The sequence below is a fragment of the Drosophila kikkawai genome, chromosome 3R, assembly GCF_030179895.1.
Source record: "Drosophila kikkawai strain 14028-0561.14 chromosome 3R, DkikHiC1v2, whole genome shotgun sequence".
In the NCBI taxonomy this organism is placed as follows: Eukaryota; Metazoa; Arthropoda; class Insecta; order Diptera; family Drosophilidae; genus Drosophila; species Drosophila kikkawai.
Genome location: NC_091731.1, coordinates 24,661,506 through 24,685,501, shown reverse-complemented (window position 1 = coordinate 24,685,501; position 23,996 = coordinate 24,661,506). Strand labels below are relative to the sequence as shown.

Here is a 23,996-nt window from a genome sequence, read left to right as displayed (position 1 = left end):
CGCAAGGGTGCCGCACCAAACTACACCGCAACCACAAGAGACAACCACCAGGCGTCACCGCCACACAACCGATCTCAGCAACGGGTTTGGCGTGTTATCACAGTAGCCTTCGGCTATGGCAAATGGCTAAGTGCAAGCTAGCAGGGGCTCCTAGTGGCTTCGGTTTCGAATGTATATTCCAGGAACAGGAGCTTACTTCAACAGTTATTTCAAAGTTATTTAATTTCAATATTTAAAGTGGATTCTTTCCACCCACTTGACACGAGACGTGCCTGCTCCCAGACTCCACTGTATCAACTCCGGTCCACAATCTGGTCCGACCCGACCCGAGACTTCGTGTGGGCCATCCAGCGAGAGCATATAAAGATAATGGAAAATCTTGGCGCGACTTAGTCGGCCAAACCCGTTGGCACATTCGCACTTGAACACTCGTCCCAGCCAGAAATGCAGTCCCGCACGCTCCTGCTGATCGCCGCCGTTGGCATCGCCGTCGTGGCCCAGGCCCAGGTCAGTGCCCAGTGGTTGCCCTTGCTGATGGATGTGACTCCTTACCCCCGCCTTACTTTGCAGGCGGCGGCCAAGTTCCAGGTGAAGAACCACGAGGACGCCGAGAAGGCCTTCGAGGAGTGCCGCGAGGACTTTTACGTGCCGGACGACATCTACGAGAAGTACCTGAACTACGAGTTCCCCGCCCACCGGCGCACCAGTTGCTTCGTCAAGTGTTTCCTGGAGAAGCTGGAGCTCTTCACGGAGAACAAGGGCTTCAACGAGAAGGCCATGATCGCACAGTTCACGGTCAAGAGCAGCAAGGACCTGTCGACCGTGCAGCATGGCCTGGAGAAGTGCATCGACCACAACGAGGCCGAGTCGGATGTCTGCACATGGGCCAACCGTGTCTTCTCCTGCTGGCTTCCCATCAACCGGCATGTGGTCCGCAAGGTCTTTGCCTAGAAGAATTGTGATACAATCGTTTGATATACTTTAAATTTGTTTTAGACAAGAATTGGTCCTAATAAATAACATTTTCTTATAACAAAAATAATCATTTTCAGGTATTTACAGGAGTGGACTTTTTATTCATTCAATAAAATATTTCTTTCATGAAAAAAACCTTTCCTTTCTTCTTTCCATTTATCTTTTCTTATTCAGCTTTATAATAACTATAATATTTTTTCTGCCTTCTGAAACTATGTCTTCATTTTTTATTGTGTTCATTTCATAAATTGTTTATACACTTCTTTAATTTACAGTTCTTTACTAATTCTATTTATTAGTTTGTGACTAATCTCTACAAAACAACAATCCTCGGAAATTTACAATTCCATTAATTAACACTTAACACCATAAAATAAGAAACAACTTAAACAGAACGCTGTTTTTATACCCTTGCAGGGTATTATAATTTCAGTCAGAAGTTTGCAACGCAGTGAAGGAGACGTTTCCGACCCTATAAAGTATATATATTCTTGATCAGCATCAACAGCCGAGTCGATCTAGCCATGTCCGTCTGTCCGTCTGTCCATCTGTCCGTCTGTCCGTCTGTCCGTCTGTCTGTTTCTACGCAAACTAGTCCCTCAGTTTTAACGCTATCTGAATGAAACTTTGCATATAGTCTTCTATATGCTCTCACTGCTATATATGTCGGAACGGGCCGGATCGGACGACTATATCATATAGCTGCCATACAAATGTTCGATATATTTGTAGAAAAAAAATTATAACTTTGTTGTTTTTCAACATTTTTGCACCATTTTTTAGATATGGCCATTTTTTATTATTTCAGAATTTTGGTAAAAATTTTATGAAAATCGGTCGACTATATGATATAGCTGCCATAGGAACGGTCGAGAAATAAATAGATAAAAAATTATAGTTTCGTTGTTTTTCAACGTATGTTTATCTACTCTGAGATATAAGCTTTTTTTATTATTCTAGAATTATGGTATAAATTTTATAAAAATCGGACAACTATATCATATAGCTGCCATATAAACCGATCGGTAGATGTAGAGAAAATGTAAAACTGGGAATGTAAAACTGTAACTTTCAAACTGTAAACATAATAAGTATAGGTAAAATGTAATGAAACTCTGTTTGGTGAGTGTTTTCAGAATTTAAATCTATAATATAAACATCGAAACCAATCTGCAAGGGTATACAAACTTCGGCGTGCCGAAGTTAGCTTCCTTGCTTGTTAATTATAGTTTTCTAGGATGTTATGTTCTTAACTAGTAATTTTATAATAGTAATTAATTAAGGGTTTCTTGAAAATAACTCATTAAAATAGCAGATTCCGTAAAGAGTATCGCGTTGACTCCATTCCAGCAAATAATTTTACTTTATAGCATCACTCAATTGCTTTAGTAATTACACAGAAAATATGATTTCATAACCTCTAGTATATTAATAGCATGCAAGTGCCTTTTGTCAAACTTTCTAAAACAATTCAAGCTCAATTTTTTTAAAGTATTATTAGATCAGAGTCTGTGTATAACTGACCTAGTCCAAGGCGAGCTGGTCACGCGCTACAAATCTATTCTGTGCATCCACATCTCTCATCCACTCCACGCTGAGGCTGTGAACTGGGATTCGTTGAACTTGCCGGCGTAATCTCGAGTCGCCGCGCCGATAACCTCCGCCTCCGCTGCAACGGCGGCAGCTGATCGTTGACTCCGCCGGCGGATGTTTTCGTAGCTAGTTCAGTTTGTGCATTGTCCGCAGTTAGATGGGTTTTCCGTACAGGATTTTACTAAGCCTTTTGCTGCTCAGCAGCCAGGTGAGATGGTTCCAGTACCAGAAGTATACTCATTGCAAAGAGAAACTCGAACTTCTTCCAGGCCTTAGCTGATCTCGCCAGCGATGCCCAAATGCTGGAGAAGTGCCTGCGGGAGCTGAGCACTAAGGATACCATTTCCGGCGACCTGCAGAAGCTGGAAAGGTATCACTTGTGGACGAGCGAGGAGCTGCCCTGTCTGATGCGGTGCTTGGCCAGTGAAAAGAGCTGGTTCGACATCGAGGCAAACCAGTGGAAGCTTAAGCGGATCGCCGAGGACCTGGGACCCGACGTCTACAATTATTGCCGCTTTGAATTGCGGCGCCAGGCCAGTGATGGCTGCACCTTTGCCTACCGTGGATTTCGGTGTCTCAAGCAGGCGGAGCTCCATGCCGGCACCAGCCTAAGCACCCTGCTTCTGTGTGGCCGCCAACTAAACGCCACCAATGTGGAGCTGCTGCAGTACAGCAAGCTTAAGTCCGAGGAGCCGATTCCGTGCCTCTTTCAGTGCTTCGCCGACGCCATGGGTTTGTACAATCTGACGACTGGAGACTGGAGACTGTCCAACTGGCAGCAGGCCTTTGGGCCAACGCGAAACGGTGACCAGCCCAATGCTCCGGGCTTCAGTGGCTGCCGGCTAAGTCAGACGCAGCGCGAGCAGGCGGCCAACAAGTGTGCATGGATGTACCAGGAGTACAAGTGCTGGGAGCGAATCAACGGTCATGATCTAGTGCCACAAGGCCAGGATGCTTCCTGATCTGTATTAATTATTAGACGTCACTAAGCCATATCTAGAAGATAAAATATCCTGAAACACAGAAGTGATTACTCTACCACAGGTCTTACTTTGAAGAACAAAAACTTTACTTATTTTAAGTTGTATTTGACATTATTTATTCAAATTTCGTGTATATATTTTTGTTGTTTGCTCAAATGGCCAAAACGTAGCAGGTGAACTGTTGGTAATAGGTGGCACATGGATTGCGACCCCTGCGCTGGTGGCAGGCACCGTAGCGAGCTCCCTTGGCCGGAACGCCCAGCTTCTGTTGCATGGCCGGGATGCGCCAGCGGCGTAGCTTCTGGTCAAAGACACCCAGCTTATCCAAGAAGCAGCGCGTGTAGCAGGGTATTGGCTCTACGACGGGAAAGCTGGCAAAAGCTGCAAAGCTACTCCACTCGTCCTGGTCCACCACCTGCAGGCAGTCCTTCATGGCGTCTTTGGCCACCTTCGTCAAGTTTGGCATGCTCTCGATCACCATGAAGGGGTGGCCTTCCATCTAAAGAAGTGTCAGATTTAAGTTGAATAATTTTTGAAAATATAATATAAATTAAATTAAATTAACGATTTTCTTAAATCCCTCATATTTGGCATCTCTGAGGTCACTGGACTCTACTTATCGCTGACTACTCACTTTGGTCAGGCAATGGAAACCCGCATAGGCATGCGTGCAACTGCTGTGGCCAGATCCCTCGGGCAGCTCCAACTTCTTCCGGCAGGCCGCATAAATGGGGGCTCCAAAAACCCTCTCGACGCCGGCGCTATCGAAGCCCGTCTGGTTGTTGTAGAAGTCGAACATCTCACTCAGGTAGCACTGGGTGAAGCAGGGAATTTCCTCGTAGCTCTCCGACCACTCCTTAAAACGCTCCAGCCGCTCGCCAAGCTCCGGAGTCAGTCCTCCGTAGCTCTGAATGCACTTGTTGATGATCTCGCCCTCGTGATCCAGCAGAGCCAGGCTCTCCATCTATGAAATATACTGAAGTTGGTAACAATTCTCCTTTAAAAATTTCATTTTTCACCCACCACAGAGAGCCAAAGGCATATGGCTACCAGCAATCCACTTCTTATTTGCATGGCTGGGCAATAATTTCTATTTTTCTAGCAGTTTGCTAGTACACGTTCTGCGCTTAATTAAATACTGAAGCTCTGGCGAAAATATCATCAACCACCTCGCAATCTTTAGAGATTAGACACGGAAATAAAGCAAAATACAATACAATAATACAAATCGTCCAAGCTGATGTAATTGATTTAAAATGTTTGATTTGACTCTTATAATATATGTACTTACTCAAAAATATACTTTTTGTATTATGTATGTATATAAATAATTGAATTTGCTGACTGCAAAACTTTGTAAATATTATCAACTATTTGTTTTGCAAATACATTATCTTACAATTACCAAAATTAAGAAATAAAAAACTCAGAAAACAGATTTTTTTTTCAGTGTGATGCTATGCTACACTATGTAATTGATAACCCAATTTTCGGTTAACTCAAGTTCAAACCGTGAATGCCGAATCGGCAGCTGATAACACGCCCTAATCACGGCTCCCGGTTCAAGTTTTCGGCCTCGCTTGCGCAAAAGAACCTCAAAGGCGGCAATCGATTGCGCAACGATTGCGGATCGCAGATCGCTGATCACGGATCGCCGGCGATGGGCCCGCTGCCCAGTTGCATTTTTATTGATCAACACCTGCCAACGGGGCCACAACGGCAGTTACTGGAACCGTGCTGCCATCGAATGCTGTTAATTGATTTTGTGTTTTTGTTTTGGCATTTTGCCCGGCCACTTGTCGGGCTCTTAATAATGTCTTTTCTGCTCGGCCGGGGCTTGTAAAGGAGCGACATCGTCGTCCCACTTTACGCATTTTTGAGCAACGAGCAACCGGATTCGGGTTTTCGGAATCGCGCACCACCACTGGCCAAAACATGTTTAACAAAACACGTCGCATCATCGTCCACATCATCCCGGGCCGATGAAGATCTCTTCATCGTCGCAATTGCAAGTGGGCAAGACAGCAAATAACTCCAAAGTGGTTCTGCCGGATCGGCCAAACAGTCAACAAAAACAACTGATGCGGCTTCCACTTCCACGAATCCCAGTCACTCAAAAAAAAAAAAAACATTCTTTGAATTGAAAACTAATTTACATTTTATTTTGTAAACAATTCTGCGAAAGACACACTTTTAGAAATTGTAAAAATATTTAGTCACTATTTCTAAGATTTCGTGACGCAGATTTAATTTTATTTTTATATTATTCTGTTTGACTTTTAGGAATAAATCAATTTTACTTATTCTAGTTTCCGTGTAATACAAGTATTCAACTATTGCATCCTTTCTAATTTTGCAGATAAAAATGGTTAATTATCTGCATTTAAAAACTTGAATTACAAATGTGTATCTATGACATCTTTTTAGGTATAAATTAAATATTTTTTATTGTTTTTCTTTGAAGATTTTAAATTAATTTAAGTTAAAATAGACTTGGGTTTTTTCTTTACAAATAAAGTTTTGTTTCTGTGCACGTTTCCCTCACAATTTCTTCGCAATGACCTTGGCTCGTTTTCTTGCGTGTTTGGCCGTAAAAATTATAAATCCAGTTTTCGATTTCCTCTCTTCTTTCACTCTCGCACAGTCACAATCTGAACAAATTTTCGTTATATAGTTAATTGTTTTGCCCCGCCGCCAGTTGTTGCCAAACGGCTTTCGGTGGGGCAACCGCGATGACAACGATGACGACACAGCAGCCCAGCCAGCACCACCGACGCGGCCGATGCAGCTATAGTGCAGGAGGAATCAGCACAGACAGGCGGTAAACTGGACTGTCCGGACTGGACCGTAAAAAGATGCGATGCAGCGGGGCCTGACCTTTGGCAATTTGAAATGCAGCCGCCTGCAACTTTGGCAACACCGCGTTTCTGGCCGGGACGGGGCGATTTCAAAACGATCCCAGAGCCAGTCTCGGGTGCTTAGCATTTTCATTGAGACCGGCTCAGCATAGATTTGAATACATTTCGGCAGGGCTGCGACCTGTCGCATTAATTTCTTTCCTCCCGCCGAAGTCCGCTGAATTTATTGAGAAGCTGGAATTTAAAAGCGTTTCTTTTGTGCGAGTTTTCAAGGTTATAACCCAGTTTTTGCCAGGGTGCGTTCGTACGTTTCGCGTTGGCTTCTTTTTTTTTTAGCAACAGTGTTTTATGGTGAGAAAGAGACTCGTAGCTCGGCCGGGCCTGGACGGAAACTGAGACGAAAATCGAATCCGATCCGATTCGATTCGTGTTCAATGCATTAACTAGCCTTTTGATAAAAGCAGGCAGATGCTCGGACCGATAACAATGAGCGCGTGTCCTTGGCTCAGTTGGGAACCGAACTTGCCACTAAATGCAGGCCAGCTGCGTTTAATGACATTTACAAATTGGGCCTGGCAAATATAATTAAAAATACATCAACTTATTGCGGCGAGGGTTGTGCAATTTTTGGCACATTTGCCATGCAAATCAAAGCTCCACTTAACGGGGTTGCTTCTGCTTCAGTTGTTTCGAGGGCTTGCCTTTTCGGCTTTTCGAGGGAGGTGCCCGTGAAATGGCCATAATTAAAAATACATCTAGGCGGCATGTGGATTTTATGTGTGTCCAAATCCAGCAGCTGGACCGAAAAGCCATATCGAACCGAAAACGAAAGTAAGTTGCACGGAGAAGAATATTTCCAAGTCACTTTTCAGATGGTTTAATGATACTTTGCTATGAAGGTTGAAAAACAATGAAAGGCAAGTGTAGAGTAGTATATTGACATCTGGAAATTCATCTGGAATCCAACTTAGAGATTATATAATACGAATTTTAGTTTCATCTCCTCACGCCCGCAGATGAAATAATAGTAATTTTTGTATATTATAATAATTTGTATTTTCTAAATTTTGTATCTATTCCAACTCATTTGCATTAAGTTCAACATTTTTTAACATTCTTCGATCAGCATCACAGAGTTCCCCCTTTTTTTCTCTCTGTGGTGAAACATTGAAGAAGTCAACAACCTGTGCGTGATTGTTGCCTTCAATTTGGTGCAAAACATCCAACTCATTAACTCGGCATCTTGGCTAGGTGGGAATTAATTATGCAGATTTATTCATTGTGTTGCGATTTCAAGTGTGGTAAAATGCAGCCCGCCTAATGAAGGTGTGTGTGCTGCTGCCAATGACGATGGGATGGTATTGATGGGATTCGGGTTTTGGGCTCTTGGTGTTTTGTGTTTGCCTTTTGAGTTTGGGCGGTGGCTGTGCCCAATTTTGGAACACCCAAAATGCTCTCCAACTCCTCAAGCGGCTGTCGGATTTTGGATCTTACAAATTAATCTCCGGAGCAATCTCCCTGGCTTCCGCCCTGCGAGATACATTAGCTTTGGAAGCAAGCACTTTTCAACGGATTTTGAAAGTAAATTTCACTGATCATTGACCTCGGACTGTGGTTGCGTGTAATCGGTTGAGACCGAGGCCTGCCACTTGGGGATTACATAAATCCCAAATTAGTTAATAAATGAAAACTGTAAACTGTGAAATGAGAAATAAGAAATGCTATTGTTCAATATATTGAAATCATGCCGTTACGTTCGAATAAAACGCTTGGCCGCTGCACTCGCCGCTGCAGTTTTCCACTGACCCGGGCCATTTCGGTTGCCGTATTTTCGGGCCCCTCGGGGTTGGCCAACGGAATTGGCTTATGTAAAAAATATTGCCATCAGCTGCCATAAAGTGACATAAAAATTAACGGAAGACAAGGTGAGCGAACACACACTTCAAAACAATTGTCGAGCCTGCGGAGTTGGGTTAGGGCTTGACGGACGATTATATTGTTGCTAAAAACGATAAATGAAGATGTGTTTAGGAGTGTACAGTTGAGGTCACCAACTAACACTGAATATAAATAATTATAAAGTAATACTTATTTCAAATTAGCTGCATAAATGTAAATGTTTTAAATTACAATAAGACGGTCCTATTTTTAAGTGGTTTTCACTGTCCCACATGTTAATTATAAGTATTTTCCATTTATTTATATTTCCCACAGCTTAAGTGATAATCACATATGTGAATTTGTCCTAGCCTCGGGGCATAGGCATAGCCTAGACCTTGCCCAGAGGCCTAGTATCTAGCTTATTTGCATGTAACCTTAGATAGCTTTATTGATTCTAGATATAGAGTGACAACTAGCCTCCCATTGTAATTAACGGCCTGACTTTCCACCACACCCACCGAACTAGGTCGAACGGAGCTGCAGTTGAGCAAGGCGGCGTTGCATATACAAATAGGCATAATTAAATGGAAACCGTTCTAACGGACTGTGTGTGAATCGAAAGATTCCAGTCACGAACGCGACTCGCCGACAAATTACCAATGCACTTGCCAAATGCCCGAGAACCCGATTGGCCGGGCCAAATAAGCCAAACTAAAAGATAACCCCCCCGATCGCAGACTGCCCTGTCTGACTGTGTGTGTGTGTGTGCGAAGGCGAGTATCTGTGAGTGCTCGTATCTGTGCGATGCATGCACTTAACACGTGTGGTTGCGCGGGGGAGGGGGAAGGGGAGGGGGTGTCGTTCAGGCCAAACAACTTTTCTTCCGCGTTGCACATGCGATGGCGATGGTGATGGTGATGGCGTTTGCAGACTGGCGACTGTAGACTGCAGCCGCACCCACCCACAAATGGCCTGCTAAAATCAACAATTAAAAGCACCGCTCACAATCTCCCGGCGATCTGATGCAATTTTGCATTTTCGAAATATCTTTTTAATTTCGCGCTCGCAAATTACTATGATAGTCTAAGCTGGACAGAAGAATTCGAAACTGCTCCGACATAATTTGGCATTCGGGTTGATGGCCACGCCCCGTTGCACTCCCCCCCCCCCAGAAATGCCCAACACAAATTCAGCTGGCAGTAGAACCCGTTTCTCGACCCCAAAAGAACCGGGAAAATCTGGGCTTTGGCTCCTGAAACAAAAGCCAAATACCTAACTGGCCTATGAGTAACTACTGAAAGCGAAAGCATAGCTGACAAGGTAGCTCGGTTGCAGTTTATCCAGTAGTTGCCGCGGCTGCTGTTGCTTTTGCACTTCTAAAACTGGTTCGCCGTCTGGACATGTAGGCAGCAGTCGCAAGTCTTCTAGCCTCCACTTCAATAACACACAGCCAACTCTGGCAACACGGATCAACTGTGCTCAGAGCCGAACTCAACTGAACTCGAGCCCAGCACGGAAAGAAAAAAGGAGACACCGCCTGGCAACATGGTGAAATCTTATAGATACTTTTGAAATAAATAAAATATACATCTTAAAATTTATTTAAGCTTGATAAATATTTGCTACGAAACCTATGAATAATTATTATGATATCTACAGGATAATTTTAGTCTTCCCTTAACTTAATATGTATACAAAAACTCTCCCTCGACTGTCCTTTAACAAAATCCCCTTTGTGACTGGTATCAGATTTCTTGTGTTACTTTCTGGGCTTGGCTTTCCTCTCAGTGCACTGGGTTCGACTTTTCATCAGAGCCAGCTGTAATTGTTCTGCAGCAGTCGCTGACTGTAATTTAATATTCTTCCTGCATTCCGAAACCTTGAATCACATTTCTTGCATTTAATTGCAGACATTTTTTTCTGATTTCTCCCCTCTTCTTGCCACTCGAAGGCGCCGCTGAGTGGCTGCCGTTGACCGCCGAGCTGGGTCATTTTTAATAGCCGCTGCTGCCGCTGCCGCTGCAACTGCAACAATTACTCGAATAACTAAAAAATAAACAACAAAGAAATAGCAGTAACAGCAACTGGCTGGCCTACCTTTTACTGGCACGCACTGTATACCCGAGATGACGGCCTGTTTTAAATGCCAGCCAGTTGAGTGACTACGGGCTAAATGGCTCTCGCTGTCTGTTTACTTATTTACGCATACATTTCCATTTTGTTTTGCGGGGGATAGAGATGGGGATGGCGGCATAACTCGAGTTGCATTGCCGGCCACCGGTTGACCATCGCATTAGGAAATCATGCTAATATGGTGATTATTGGTAAACAGTATTAAATCTAATGCAATTTGTTAGATAAACATCCCCTTTAAAATATATTTAATTGCATGTTTAAAGCTTAAATATTAGTTTTTAAATTTAATAAATAATTTTCCCTCTTCGAAGTGATGCCTATGCGGCGTATGCGCAATTTCCAGATCACCTAGAAAATGCCAGTCGCGTGACTCATACGCAGAGAGGTGAAGTTCAGCCATGAATCTAACTATCTTGCGGATTGCACGATGCCGTGCCCTCAGCCGTGATTAGCTGCAGATACAAATTGAATGCTAGTTGCCCACACACACACACACAGACACACACATCCCTCTGAACTTTCAGGCAAAAATTCCATTTGCACCCCCACCTTAAAAATAACACAAAATATAATAAAGAAAAGGCGAAAAATGCAAAGCGCAGGCAGCAAAAGTGTAAGGCAAAAAAAAGATCAATTGACAAATGGTTTGGGCCACAACAATAGACGCCGGCGTCGGCAGCGACGTCGACGGATACCGCGGCAGAGGCAGCTCTCTGCCGACGCCACGTCGCTGGCTGCATACGAAACCAGTCGCTGGGAGTGGGAAAAAGCTAGAGAGAGAGATGGAGAGTGAAAGAGAGCTGCTACAAAAAGCTGGCTGCTACGAACACCGTTGCAATGTCGCTGCCTCTGTCGCAGCTGCTGCCTCGGCCGCAGTCTCTGCCGCGGCCGGCGCATGGATTGTTCGCGACGCCGCGCATGCGCAGCGGTATAAAAAGCGGCAGCGCCAGCAGGCAGCCACTCACAGTCGAAGTCGTCGGTGCCAGAGGTGATTCTGCTTTCTGTTTTCTGTTTCTCAAGTGCGGTCCGTCGGTACCCCCTCAAATAATACAAAAAAAGACAACTCCTACTCGCCAAAATGAAGAAGTTTCTCGTGGTGTTCGTGGCATTATTCGGAGCCGGTATGTATCTCTTAGCTAGCTAAGTGAAATGGAAATGGAAATGGAAATGGATGTGGAAAAGTAGAGGCGTCCAGCCAGCTTTTCCGCTTGCGCAACATGAAGGACACTTGAGTGCTGAAAATTTAGAGTGCAAAATCGAGAGTGTGCTTGTGCAACGACGGGTAAATCAACTATCACTGCTCCACTTTTACCTCGTATCCAAAAACGAACTCGAAATCGAAATCGACATCGACATCGAAAACGCAAACGAAAAGCGAGACCAGAGGGAAATGTAATTTAATTGAGCAAGTCAGCCCAACCCAGGCGCATTAGCTTGCATTTTCCCAATACAAAAAGATACACTTACTATGCATGTGCATAGGCACACTCGGAAAAATAAGCTCGAATCGAGAATTAATTTGAAAACCAGGCAGGATATTTGTAATTATCTTCGTTCTTGAGGAAAATAAATATCTCTGATCAGTATTCTGTTATTATTCAAAAAGTAAAATTTTCAATTGAGAGTTTTCAAATATTGAAATTTTAAGAATTAAAAATTCTATTTTTAAGAAAAATTCCTTGGCTAGAGTTCTTCCGAAACCCAAAACCCCTACCTTGTCTCTCACTGAAATTTAGTTTTCTTTCAAAAAATGCTCAAGGGGAATGCCTGACTATAGTTGTGTGGGCTTTAATGCTTTAATGTTTTTGTTCGGTGTAATATCTGCAGCCACGAATCTCCACATCTATTGGTTTGGTGCGGTTCAGTTCGGTTCGATTTCATTACCTCATCGACGCCGCCTTAAAAGCTGGGAGAAGTTACAACAGAGACCATCGTCTGGCTCCGCTGCAGCTCGATTTTGCAATCGATCTCTGGTGTTGTAAGCGATATTTAGATCCGCGCTGCAGGTTATCTAATCCCAGTCCGGTTACGAAACTGGAGCGTTGGACTTCGCTTCGGGTTTCGTCTTTCGGTTTCAGCTGCCTTCGCAGAGGGTGTGGTCGGTCAGTAGTTATGGCCACCGAAAATTCGCAAATTGCTTGATTTCTGACATTGACATTGAAAAGCTTTTTAGATAAACACAGCCAAGATGCCTAATGGATGAGACCCAATAAAAAAATAATGGCAACTGGGCTAGGCTCAGGAATTTTAACTACGCAACAAGCACAGCCGCTCCTCAAATTAAAAACAAAACAAAAAATGAAATGAAGTCAAATTGAAACCCGTTTGCTTTTTTGGTTATTCAACTTAACAATTTTTGCAAATTGCGTGCCATGCATTTTTTTTTTTTTCTTTTTGTCTGCCAAGTCGTGCATGGCCGCAAAGGCAATTTCGCTGCTAAATTTTAATTGCCGGCAATCCAAAGTTATTAAACTTAACAACGGCCCGAAACATAAACGCTTTAATGGGCCCGTTTCGATGAGAAGCCGCTCGAGCATTGTCAAGTTCAAGTTGCCATTAATTATGCAACGGCACTTGCCCATTTGAGCGCTATTCACTTGGCCGCTTGTTGCGCCTGCTCGCTGCCAAGTTTAAAGCCCGCCCAGCGGCAAGTACTTCCCCCCGTACAAGTGGGGGTCGAAAAAGTTACAAGCCCGCTAATCACGGCGATAAACAATTTAAGCGTTGCAAAGATTTCCGAAAAAGCGAGCCGCAGCACACAATAAATTTCCGCATTTTGGTTGCGTCGTGCTGTGACTTTTGTTTTGTGTTTTCTGCTATCGGAAAACTAACACCGACCGCAGCTAAAAAACAAGAATGTGGCCAAAGACATACAAAATAAATTTTGCCATTTTTCTATTGCCACACACAGACAACGCGGCAGCAAGTCACGCTTGAAAGGTTTTTATTTTGTGGCAACAAAATCAAACGAAAAGGGCCGCGCGCGGTCGACATGCAACTGCGGAGGGCTGCGGACGGATTCTATAGGTTGCATTAGGCCAACAAACACACACAGAGTTACAAGGGCTGCGGCTATCTATGCTGATTTATGGCCAACAACAAGGAGGGCCAGAATACAAGGCTTTTAAAACTCAATTTGCATGCCACTTTTGGCACGGCACGCGAAGCATTGCAAATCAATTTTTCCAAAAGCGGCAGCGACGATGCGTTAAATTTGAAGGAATCATATCTATTCAGCGGCTAAGTCGCCTGCTTGGGCTAAAAGGATTTATGGTTCAGTCTGCGACAGCACGAAACTATTACTCTGCAGCAGGACTTTACACTGTGGGTAATATTGGGTTCAATAAAAAGAGTTTTTTTTACTAAATTCAATATCCCATATGAGGTATTTAAATTACTTTTAAGGGAATGCTAATAAAATTAAATACAATGCAAAAATATAGTTTCCTTTCCACACTGCCCACTCAACAACTATCGAGAAATGGGCAAACAATAGACAAAACAATTCGAACGCAGATTAACCCACATACGGGACATGCCGGCAACAATGTGGGCAAATATTTAAATATCATTACGGTGTTGTCGGCGCTGAGGCGGTGGTGAACCGTATGCAAAAACAGTTTTTGGGAGAAGGCAACAGCATTTAGCGGAAATGCTCGAGTGCTGTTGTTGCCGGGTAAATACCAAACGGGCCGAAGGCTCCACAACAAAACGTGCTTAAATGTCAGCAATTTTCTTGATTTATACGGCGGCAATGTCTTGGCGCTGTCTTGCCAGACAACAGTGCAAACAGCGATAAAAATAACACCACAGAGCCGCCGCCAGTTACGGGGCAGCAAATTTGCCTCAGCCACAGCCACAGCCAAATGATAGATACACACTTGTGCTGCCACGGGTGCCGCAAAAAGAGGCAACCTGTGATTGCAACCACAGGAGCTAGAAGCGATTATGAGTCCAGACAGGAGTCCTTCCCAATGCCCCATAGATTTGTTTGCTGGCATGCCAAATGCTAATGCCCGGGTTCATTGCTCTGATACTCGTATTTATGGGCTGACAGCCCAGTTGGCCGGCATGCAATGCGAATTTGTCATCATTTGTCATGATATCCTCGCAGCAAGGCGACGCGTTCAAGTCCCCAGAACGCAGATACAGGAGCTGTGGCTAAAAATATATATTCATAAGCTGATATCTGATGGAAAACCTACAGCCAAAATGATCATGTTAAGGGATAAGACATACTTCGCGTTGGTTTTCTGCAAACCTATTGTCCACGAATCGTTCGCATCTAATTACAGAATATGGCAATGAATTATTGACAACGCATACAAGTATATGAACAAATTGCAAATTTGCTAACGCATTCATTTGTTAATTTTAAATTATGAATTTATTTGCATTACCGTGTATTTGCATCTTGACAGTGTCTGTCATTTAAGTGAAACATAAATTAATTTCATTATACCGAGTTTTTTTTTGCCCCGCTCGCGCCGAGAGCCGCTTAATAAAGTTTGTAATTTGTGTGTTGTGTACATTTTTGGTTAATTAAATGATTATGTTAATGGACGAGCGGATGTACAAATGATAAACAGCAGCAGCCGGGGGTCAGCCGCTGCCAATGGTGTGCAATCAACCAACGGGACCAACGCAAATGTCGGCTTTACTGTTAAAATGTCAATAAAAATGTATTATTTAAATGCGTATAAACACATAACACACTCACCATTCACGGACACCCGATCGCATTGTTGTTTTGCGCCAAAGGAGCAAAAAAATGTAATTAAGCGCACCGGGCTGATAGATAAAACAATTATGGCCAAACAGTAAATTAAATAACATGCAACACCAGGCAATCAGTCTAACTGGCTTATAAATAATGCGCTGGCTCACGTGGCGACTGCCGGCCGGGGGCTTATATCCATACGTACTCCATATTGCATTGGCATGCCGGTCAAACTATTCATTTCCAAGGTGTGCCGCTCGGCACCGTCGAGAACAAAAGACAGCCGGATTGCCAGACTTCAGAGAGGGTTAGTTGTTGGTCTAGAATCTGGCCCGGCCCGGCCCAACCGGTTTCGGTCGAGAATGTGGGCTAGCCTGGCTTTTTGCTTTCATTTTCGTTTGGCCCGCTAGCTTCTGGTGGGTTCTCTGGTCTTGCGGTTTGTCGAAGGTAATTTAGACGTTATGTCATGTCGGCAGAATCTCGGCTCTCGTTAGATAATAGCTAGAAGCTGCGCGTGATATGGTTAGATGTTGTCTTTTCCACTTAAATTCGCAGCGACTGCTTTGTCCCGATTCCTGGACTGGCTTTAATGAGTCAGTCTCTTTGATCGTAAAATTTAAAATGAAATTCAAAGACCAGGATATGGCGCTTAATTTATGAAGTAATTGTGAACCGAAGATTGCTATTTAAAGAGTTTCTGTGAAGGTAAAGCTCAAAATCTATTTGATTTAAATTGGCGATAGTTCCGTACTCGCTTACTTGCCTTAAGGAAATATTGCGCATACGCACGGTGCGCCAGGTGCCTAAGTAATTGCTTAGAAAACATGTGGCGACGCAAACAAACACACACACACAGCCCTAAGTGCACAATCATCGCCAGTGTGTGAGTGTGTTTACGAAGGCATTAGGACTGCGGTTCATTCCTGTGGTTGCTGCAGGCAACAATGCCAGATTGCACTTTTTCCGCACAGTTGCAGGTGCAACGGTGCCTCCCGTGAATGCTCGCTGGCTAAGTGCTCGGGAATGGCCGTCCTCGAATCATGAAATTCCCGGCTAATTGATGTCGCAGCCTAATCTCACAAGATCCCCAATAATAGCCATAAATTAGAGATCGTGGCATCTTAAAAGTATAACAAATACGCCAGCTGCGCTTATAAATTCAGATTTAAATTGAAGCTGCTATCGAAACTCGAACTGCGTAATTAACGAAATTACAATAAACAAATGCGAGGCGTAGAACGCAGAACGAATCAACATCAATATTTCTCTTTTTTATTGACGCTTCGGAACTGGCTAAATGACTGACTAAGCCAACCATACATGTGTGTTCGATGATACTGCGTTTATTCGGTAAAAGTAAATACGCAGCGAAAATAACCATTTTTAATTAAGACCCACGCATATAATTTTATGGATGCCACCGTTTTGATTTATTCGACGCTATAGCAACAGCACAAATGTGTCTAAAATTTGATATTTGATTAGTTTACATACACAAAATCGAATGGAAATTGCATGTTGTTTATGCAGGCCAGCGAATCGGTTGCTGATTTTTCCATGTTTCACTCCCGCTTACTTTTTTCATTCAATTGTTGCATTCATGCGGTTACCCAGGGCTCTTTTTGGCCCAGTGCCCATCGCCCATCGCCTGGCACCGTGGGTGGCGCAGGACTGAGTCCACAGCTTAGGCAATTGATGCGCACTTTTGATTGAACATTGAACATTGGAAATGAAACGCGACCGCAACTCTGTGGCTTCGCAATTAGATTATCACACATGGCCCACTCACCGGAAAGGGGATATTTTGTTCATTTCGCGAGGAATTCTTTTCAATGCCAGTCTCCGCGCGGGTAATTATTTTCTGACTGTTGCCGTTTGATTTTCCATGCCGTATATAAGTGTATATATGGTATATAGAAAATGCAGAAAATGCAATTCGGTGCCGGTGCAAATACCGCATTAGTTAGTTGTACAAATGCAATTTAGTTCGTTACGCTCTGCGGTTGCACTGAGCTCAGCTTCCACAGAGACAAACATATAGAGTGATGCGACGAGGTGCCACGGGGACGGGGATAAGTCCTTGGTGGCGGGTTTCAGGTGCTGCGACAGCAGGGTTCAGTGTAATTTCTTACCCGAAAAACGGGCCAGAGAAGAGCGGCGCACGAAACAAAAGTAAATGCAGTTGGCCCTGAGTTGTCAGCGATCCGTGTGTGTGCCTGCGATGCTGAAAGTTGCCTTCGAGATTTATTGGCAACCGTCGTCTCTCTGTCAGACATCTGACTTTTTAAAGTGAATGCCTCTCGGGCCAGATGACAAATGGCCCTGCCCAGGCCATCGTCATCATCGTCGTCCTCGGCTCGCCTTGCCGTCATAATGATAATAAGCAGCATCTTGGCTACGTGTGTATCTGCATCTGCTTGGCTTGAACAGTTGCTGGGATTCCTCATCTCATCTATGAGTTCTTCTTTGTGTGCGACTTTTTCGGGTTCATTTGTAGTCGTCCACCGGTCTGGAGGACAAGCACAAATGGAAAGCCACGTTGCTAGCTAGTCTACACGTAGAAAAACAGCATTGTGAAGGGAATTTTTTGAATGGAAAACCTCCTTTCTCAACATGTGATGTAGTCTGGTTTAATGCTGCAAGCGGAAAACGAAAAGCTGATCATATTTTCCACTAAACCTAATAGTTTATAATATTAATTCCTCCTTTCTCATTGCAGCTGTGGCCCAAAGTAGCTTTAAATGCCCCGATGACTTCGGGTTCTATCCCCACGATACGTCGTGCGACAAATACTGGAAGTGTGACAACGGCGTCTCCGATCTGAAGACCTGCGGCAATGGCCTGGCCTTCGATGCCACAGACTCGAAATACCTTACCGAGAACTGCGACTATCTGCACAACGTCGACTGCGGTGATCGCACAGAGCTGGGTGAGTTAGACAATTGAAATCTCAAGAGGAAAGCACCTAAAATGGTACCATTCGCATCCACAGAGCCCCCAATCACCACTCCCCACTGCTCCCGCCTGTACGGCATCTTCCCCGACGAGAACAAGTGTGACGTGTTCTGGAACTGCTGGAATGGCGAGCCCTCCAGATACCAGTGCTCCCCCGGACTGGCCTACGATCGTGATGCTCGCGTGTGCATGTGGGCTGACCAGGTGCCCGAGTGCAAGAACGAAGGTGGGTCAAGGAAACTCTAGGGTGTAACTAACAGCATAACTGACTCTTAAACCCCGTTATTGCAGAGGTGGCCAATGGATTCTCCTGCCCTGCGGCCGGTGAGCTGGCCAACGCCGGTTCCTTCTCGCGTCACGCCCACCCTGAGGACTGCCGCAAATACTACATCTGCCTGGAGGGCGTGGCCCGCGAGTACGGATGCCCCATCGGCACTGTGTTCAAGATTGGTGACAGTGACGGCACTGGCAACTGCGAGGATCCCGAGGATGTTCCCGGATGGTAAGTGCTTTCACTTTATTTTGTTGCTTTTTTAAAGGATATCTTCGAGGCTGGCACCTGGTTTGATTGTTGTCTTGCTTTGCACTCAGAAAATACCATTGCTCAGGGTTTGACAGGAACAGTTACGATTTCTTCTTTAAATTATTCTGAAATTTGGATTTGGGGAAATATTATTTAAATATTATGAAGAATAAAGGAGGGCACTAGCTAGGAGTTGGCTTTTTAGCATCATAACGTTAAATATAAAATGAATTAAATAAAATGTTTGATTAAAATCTATTTGATCTTAGTTGTTGCTTCTAAAATGTAAGCCTTACTCTTGTCTTAGATGTATTTCTGTTGCAAATTTATTTTTGAATTCTAAATTTAGTTTGTAATTAAGTTCAGGGGTTATTGCCACGCTTGCACCTCTCCGCACCCATCATCTCACTCCTCACCCTCTTTGCTTTCACTGTCCACTGTCCACTGTTCACTCAACTCAAGTCAACTCTACTGAACAGATCGCATATCACATATCTCACATTATCCATATCTCAGGCCTATTCTGACATATCTCTTTACCTTGGTCCCATTTACAATTACAGCGAAGACTACTACGGCGATCTGGATTTGAAGAGCATCCGCAAGAGCGAGCTTCTAGCTGGATTGAACAGTGAAGGCCGCACTAAGGGCGCGCCCAAAACCAAAGCTGCCTCCTCCTCCTCCTCATAAACATAATAATTACAACTACAACTACAACTACAACAACAACCTACAACTTTAACAACAATAACTAAAGAACAACAACAACAACAATACAACAAGATCAATCAACTCAGAACCCTACTTCCCATCCTGCCAATACTTTCCCTCACATCACAAAAAGAAAAGAAGAACAAATGAAAAACAAAACAAGAAAAATGAGAGAATACTCAGCCAGCCACAAATCCTAATTCGAATTCGCATAAAAAACTCTTTTCCTGCCATTCTTCTCAGTTGACCTCTGTGTTTCTAATTTATAAATCTCCCTCTTTCGTCTTTCACCTGAGTGAAACTATTGCTCTGTCTCTTCATGTTTCTTTTTTCATTAAATGTTGAGCAAACAAATTTAAAGACATCCAAATTGCCCTGAAAAATTTAGGCTCGAAGGCAAAGACACAAAATTTTGTAAAGGAAAATAAAGAAGAACGTCGAGGAAAGAAGCGGAAAGCGTTCAAAATGAAGCGTAAAATTTAGAGATTTGTACATTTTAAGTGATCCTTGTTTATAAGCTTATAATTTTATTTTATACATAAAAACGAAAAACAAAAAAATATATTAAAAAACAAAAACAACATTGATCAGCTCTATGTGTGTCACATTTCTTTTACCACCCATTTAACTTTTCATTTCCGCTCAACTTTTTCCATCTTAAAGTGCGCGGGCTGCGTCGCAGTTTGAAAAGTTTTGAGGGAAATAGATTTTTTTCCGTAAATTACTGTACAAGTGTGTGTGATATTTTTTCTTCATCAGCGAAAAATGGCTGACTTGTCGTTAGAGTCTGTAAATAATAAGTAAACATGAAAGTTTGCGGCGCCAGCCATATTTGCCGCAAATGAAAAGTTGGCTGGCATTTCGGAACGACCAGGAAGTCTTTGCCGACGTCTTTTCAAATGCACAAGAACTTTGTTAATTATTCATTAGATTCTATAAACAAAAACGCGATACAAAAACTTTAAATGAATTTTCAAATTATCAACACAATTGCAGGCAGAACGGGCGGCACACTCACACATTTACCAAAGAGGGAAAAGGGAAATGGGAAAGCGAACAGGGAAAGGGGGAAATCGTGGGGCAGTGGCACCTCGACAAGGTCCCCCCAGTTTTAGGGCTTGAATTCGGGTGGGGCTTCACTTTGTCCCCACTAACTCATAAAAGCTGGAAACTTTAACTTTTGCTGCTTTATGCGAGTGTCTCTCTCTCGTCTGTGTGGGTGGGCACAGAGAAAAATAAATAAATAAATTAGGAATAAATAGTTCAAAAGAAGTTTTATTGCTAGTAACTAAATAATTTTTACACAATTCACCCTAAATTCTGGTATATTTCCCTCTGCTACTCCCTGGAATCTTCTTCTTAAGTAATACTTTTCTCAGTGCATGCGGATCCACTGCCTGTGTGCATTTATGGCTCACACACAAACACTGGAAAAAAGTTTTAAAACTAATTAAATAAAAATTATAAAACTATACAAACTCAAGGCACAAGTTCTCGCTGCTTTCGGGGCGGCTAAAGGACATTGCCAGCCCTCTCGAGTAAGCGTTCCTGTGTGTCGCATAAGCTCTTTTTGGCATAGAAAAGCCGCGTAAAGAGCTCTCGGAATTTTTGGGCAAATATGAACATAAAGTCGCCTGCATCCATTCAGTTTTGATGTTGCTTTTGGCTCAGCTCTTAATGCCTCCCGCTAACGTTATCCTTGCTCCTCTCTTTGGACTAGGGACCACACACTAACCACCGGATGTCATCTTTTACTTTAATATATTTTGAAATACTCTTTGCCCGCCTTTGTTGTTGCTGCTGGCTGCCACTTAAGTGCACCAAGTAAGCAATCTTCAATTAAAACTTGCCCTGACCCTGCCCATTAGAGTCCTTTGGCTCGCCGTGTGTCCTGCTTATGCTGCTGCCAGCTGAGGTTAGTTGCAAAAAAACGCAAGAACGCAATGCACATAAAAGTGTTTTATAAACAAAAATGATTTTCACTCTGACAAAGTTGCACCGACAACTAAGGCACTTAAAAAAACCTACAACAACTAATATATATTAACTAGTTTGTTTATAAATAATCTGGCGACCAAGAAGAAAAAAAGATTTATTTTCATGGCCATAAAGATTTAATTTTCAGCTACCAACTTATTAGAAATTGTAACCTTAAGGGAGCAGGGCTGGTTTTATTCTCCGTGCAGCAGTGTCTGGGCAACCATAGCTGAGTAACTGAATGTAACTCTTGACGGATAATAGCCGGACTCTGTGTCTGTCCGCCTGGCAATGAAATCCTTTTAACATTTGGACTCTAATTAATTTTAATGATGATATAAACGCACAGGCAGAACATAAAACTAGGGGGCAGGTTAGCTGGCTGCGACTGCGAAAAGTTATGAGCCAGCCACTGCTTGTCAATATATATAAATATATATACGTATACAACAGCAGAGAGTCGAGGGCTCTGGCTTAACTTGGCCAAGAAAGTCCCGAATAAAATAGAAACGTAAATAAAAGAAAAACAATTTTGGACCACTAAACAAGAGCCATATTTTGCAGCTTACACCCTCCGCGCTGTCATGATCCGCGTCTTCATCAGGGGCGGCGACTAAGCCGCAACATTTATGGTGCTGACTTCTCAACAAGGACCCAGTGCTGTCCTTGGTTTTTGGTCAATTCCATTTAATTTAATTTAATAGCCTTGCGCTTTTTGTCATTCGCTGCCCAGATCCGCACACACAGCGCGCATTTTATATGAAGCTAAGTTCGAGTGCACTCGAAAAAATAAAAATGGATCTAAAATAAATAAATTAAATCACTTAAATTTTAAAATAGTATCCAAAGATTGGAACATCTTTTAATTGAAAAAAAAAAAATCGTAAGAATAGTTATTCAGTTTAGTAATTGTGTATGGCTTATCTTCAAGTGTGGCTGTTGGAAGAGGGCAAAAGGACATGCATGTCCTGGCAGCAAGAGGCACGCCACGTCTCCTCGCATCGCACTCGTCCTTGTTTCCTGCGCTTTAAAGGCAATTTGTTGTTCGCTGATAATGTTGTTATTGCGGCCAGAAGGCAGCCGAACCAGCTAGCGTCTTTTAATCCTTGACGTCCTGTTGCTTTGCTCGCTCTTTCCTCTTTGCTATTTCGTTTTATCTGGCCAGGCCACAAATCCTTGCGTGTGGGGTGAGCTGCCCCTCGCGTCCACGGGACTCGTAACAAGATTTTAACAATATTATTTTTAATTACGGTTTTAATAAATATTTCCTTTGTCAATTTTCAACACAAACCGACGGGCTCAAGCAAAAACCAGGAAAAATATGAACAGAAACCCGGGGCAGAATGAAACAGAAGTTGAACTCGAAAAAAAATAAATAAAATTCCTTTGAGTTACCTAATCAAATTCTGTTGACTTGTTAACCATGTATATGCATACATCGCATAAATTACTCAGCGCGTGACTGGCAAGACACAAAACAATTTAATTAAACAAATCAGAGCCGGGCCAAGGAAACCCCTAAAAACCAAATTTCTCCTTTTGAATGTTATTTAACAAGGAATTTTTTATTTACTTAATACTTCCCGTTTCTCCTTTTTACAGCGAGGATTACTATGGCGATGTAGACCTGAAAGCTTTAAAAAAATTGGGCTATTAAAAGAACAGCACACACACACACAGACACTAACATTACGGCAGTTTGGGGGCTGAAAGTCAAGAAGAAGAGAGAGGCGACAAAAGGAGCCAAAGGATGGAGAAGGATCAGGAGGAAACCACAATAACAGTGGGCTTAAAATACTTGCCAAGCACATACATACACCGACACACAACACCACTGAGAGAAAAATTGCAGAACTAAATGCCTGATTTCAAACAATTTCACACGATTGACTCTTAAGACAGGCTTGAATTATAGATAAGCTTTTAAGCAGCAAGTATTTATATTTTTGATCTATTGTACAAATTTAAATGACTTAATCTGGAACCTAAATGTCAGAGAGTCAAAAGGAGACAGCGTTATTTTCAGTGTATCACAGGCATTGAGCATAAAAAACCTAGAAATCGTACAGTTTACTTTAAAGACTGAGCACAGAATAACCCCCGAAAAATAGCCCAGTGAGAAAATAGTCGCAGGTGGACCCCACATCTTTATGTCGAAGTCCGGACTTGAGATTATCTCAGAATCGATACCGAGATACGTTTTCTGAGGCGACAGGCGGCGTGGCCGCTTATTCCATGGCCACCACAGTGGCCGCAAAAGTCAAATTTAACTTATTTAACTAAATACTCAAGAAACCACAAACGTACGCGCCCCCACTCTCGTATAACTTCAATGTACATATCTAGATTCAGTTTAGACTTTAAGTTAACGTTTATGTAAATGCGAAATAAAATGAAAATTTTTGTTCAAACCAAAAGCGAACTCTCAGAGCTATTCTGCAAATATTATTCCCCCCTTTGAAATGCCAATCCAGCCAACGACTTTCCTTTATTTATTGCATTGCACTTGCCCCCGGCCTGCACATATATTTTAATCAGCTGAGTAGAGCTTGGATTTTTCATTTGGCACTTTCCCAAAGCCAGCTCTCTGGGCCACAATTTACTAGGCAAACCGCAAGACACAACACGCATACGCACTGTTTGCCAGGCGAATAGCAGCTGAATGCCTTAAACCAAAAAACAAG

The 23,996-nt window shown here is 43.1% G+C and overlaps 4 protein-coding genes across 5 annotated transcripts; 3 read left to right on the top strand and 1 right to left on the bottom strand.

Annotated features, from left to right (window-relative positions):
* The first annotated feature begins 378 nt into the window (after positions 1-378).
* Obp83g (Odorant-binding protein 83g) lies at positions 379-955 on the top strand. The gene is made up of 2 exons (XM_017161279.2): positions 379-507; positions 571-955. The coding sequence occupies exons 1-2, from the start codon at positions 445-447 to the stop codon at positions 949-951; spliced, it is 444 nt and encodes a 147-aa protein (XP_017016768.1). The 5' UTR covers positions 379-444; the 3' UTR covers positions 952-955.
* A 1,460-nt stretch (positions 956-2,415) lies between these two features.
* Obp83ef (Odorant-binding protein 83ef) lies at positions 2,416-3,606 on the top strand. Its single transcript, XM_017161276.3, has 2 exons — positions 2,416-2,776; positions 2,838-3,606. The coding sequence occupies exons 1-2, from the start codon at positions 2,726-2,728 to the stop codon at positions 3,528-3,530; spliced, it is 744 nt and encodes a 247-aa protein (XP_017016765.1). The 5' UTR covers positions 2,416-2,725; the 3' UTR covers positions 3,531-3,606.
* A 77-nt stretch (positions 3,607-3,683) lies between these two features.
* On the bottom strand, positions 3,684-15,162 carry Obp83cd (Odorant-binding protein 83cd). Its single transcript, XM_017161278.3, has 4 exons — positions 15,147-15,162; positions 4,575-4,728; positions 4,186-4,515; positions 3,684-4,050 (listed from the first exon to the last, which is right to left on the bottom strand). The coding sequence occupies exons 2-4, from the start codon at positions 4,623-4,625 to the stop codon at positions 3,703-3,705; spliced, it is 729 nt and encodes a 242-aa protein (XP_017016767.1). The 5' UTR covers positions 4,626-4,728; positions 15,147-15,162; the 3' UTR covers positions 3,684-3,702.
* Gasp (Chitin binding Peritrophin-A domain-containing protein Gasp) lies at positions 11,398-23,648 on the top strand. Of its 2 annotated transcripts, none has more exons than XM_017161275.3 (5): positions 11,398-11,547; positions 17,866-18,075; positions 18,139-18,327; positions 18,393-18,603; positions 22,915-23,648. In XM_017161275.3, exons 1-5 carry the CDS (start codon positions 11,505-11,507, stop codon positions 22,967-22,969), a joined length of 708 nt encoding a protein of 235 aa, XP_017016764.1. In that variant the 5' UTR covers positions 11,398-11,504; the 3' UTR covers positions 22,970-23,648. The 2 variants fall into 2 exon arrangements, with proteins under 2 accessions (XP_017016764.1, XP_017016763.1); XM_017161274.3 differs by lacking the exon at positions 22,915-23,648 and adding an exon at positions 19,188-19,809.
* Positions 23,649-23,996: the final 348 nt, after the last annotated feature.

Excerpts from the sequence above, each read along its gene's own strand:
- Obp83g (XM_017161279.2), top strand. The coding sequence starts at position 445 with ATGCAGTCCCGCACGCTCCTGCTGATCGCCGCCGTTGGCATCGCCGTC. Across the intron at positions 508-570 it reads CCGTCGTGGCCCAGGCCCAG|GCGGCGGCCAAGTTCCAGGT; the intron begins GTCAGTGCCCAG and ends CTTACTTTGCAG.
- Obp83ef (XM_017161276.3), top strand. The coding sequence starts at position 2,726 with ATGGGTTTTCCGTACAGGATTTTACTAAGCCTTTTGCTGCTCAGCAGC. Across the intron at positions 2,777-2,837 it reads TTTTGCTGCTCAGCAGCCAG|GCCTTAGCTGATCTCGCCAG; the intron begins GTGAGATGGTTC and ends AACTTCTTCCAG.
- Obp83cd (XM_017161278.3), bottom strand. The coding sequence starts at position 4,625 with ATGCAAATAAGAAGTGGATTGCTGGTAGCCATATGCCTTTGGCTCTCT. Across the intron at positions 4,516-4,574 it reads TATGCCTTTGGCTCTCTGTG|ATGGAGAGCCTGGCTCTGCT; the intron begins GTGGGTGAAAAA and ends TATATTTCATAG. Across the intron at positions 4,051-4,185 it reads GTTTCCATTGCCTGACCAAA|ATGGAAGGCCACCCCTTCAT; the intron begins GTGAGTAGTCAG and ends ACACTTCTTTAG.
- Gasp (XM_017161274.3), top strand. The coding sequence starts at position 11,505 with ATGAAGAAGTTTCTCGTGGTGTTCGTGGCATTATTCGGAGCCG. Across the intron at positions 18,076-18,138 it reads CGGTGATCGCACAGAGCTGG|AGCCCCCAATCACCACTCCC; the intron begins GTGAGTTAGACA and ends TCGCATCCACAG. Across the intron at positions 18,604-19,187 it reads CCCGAGGATGTTCCCGGATG|CGAAGACTACTACGGCGATC; the intron begins GTAAGTGCTTTC and ends TTACAATTACAG.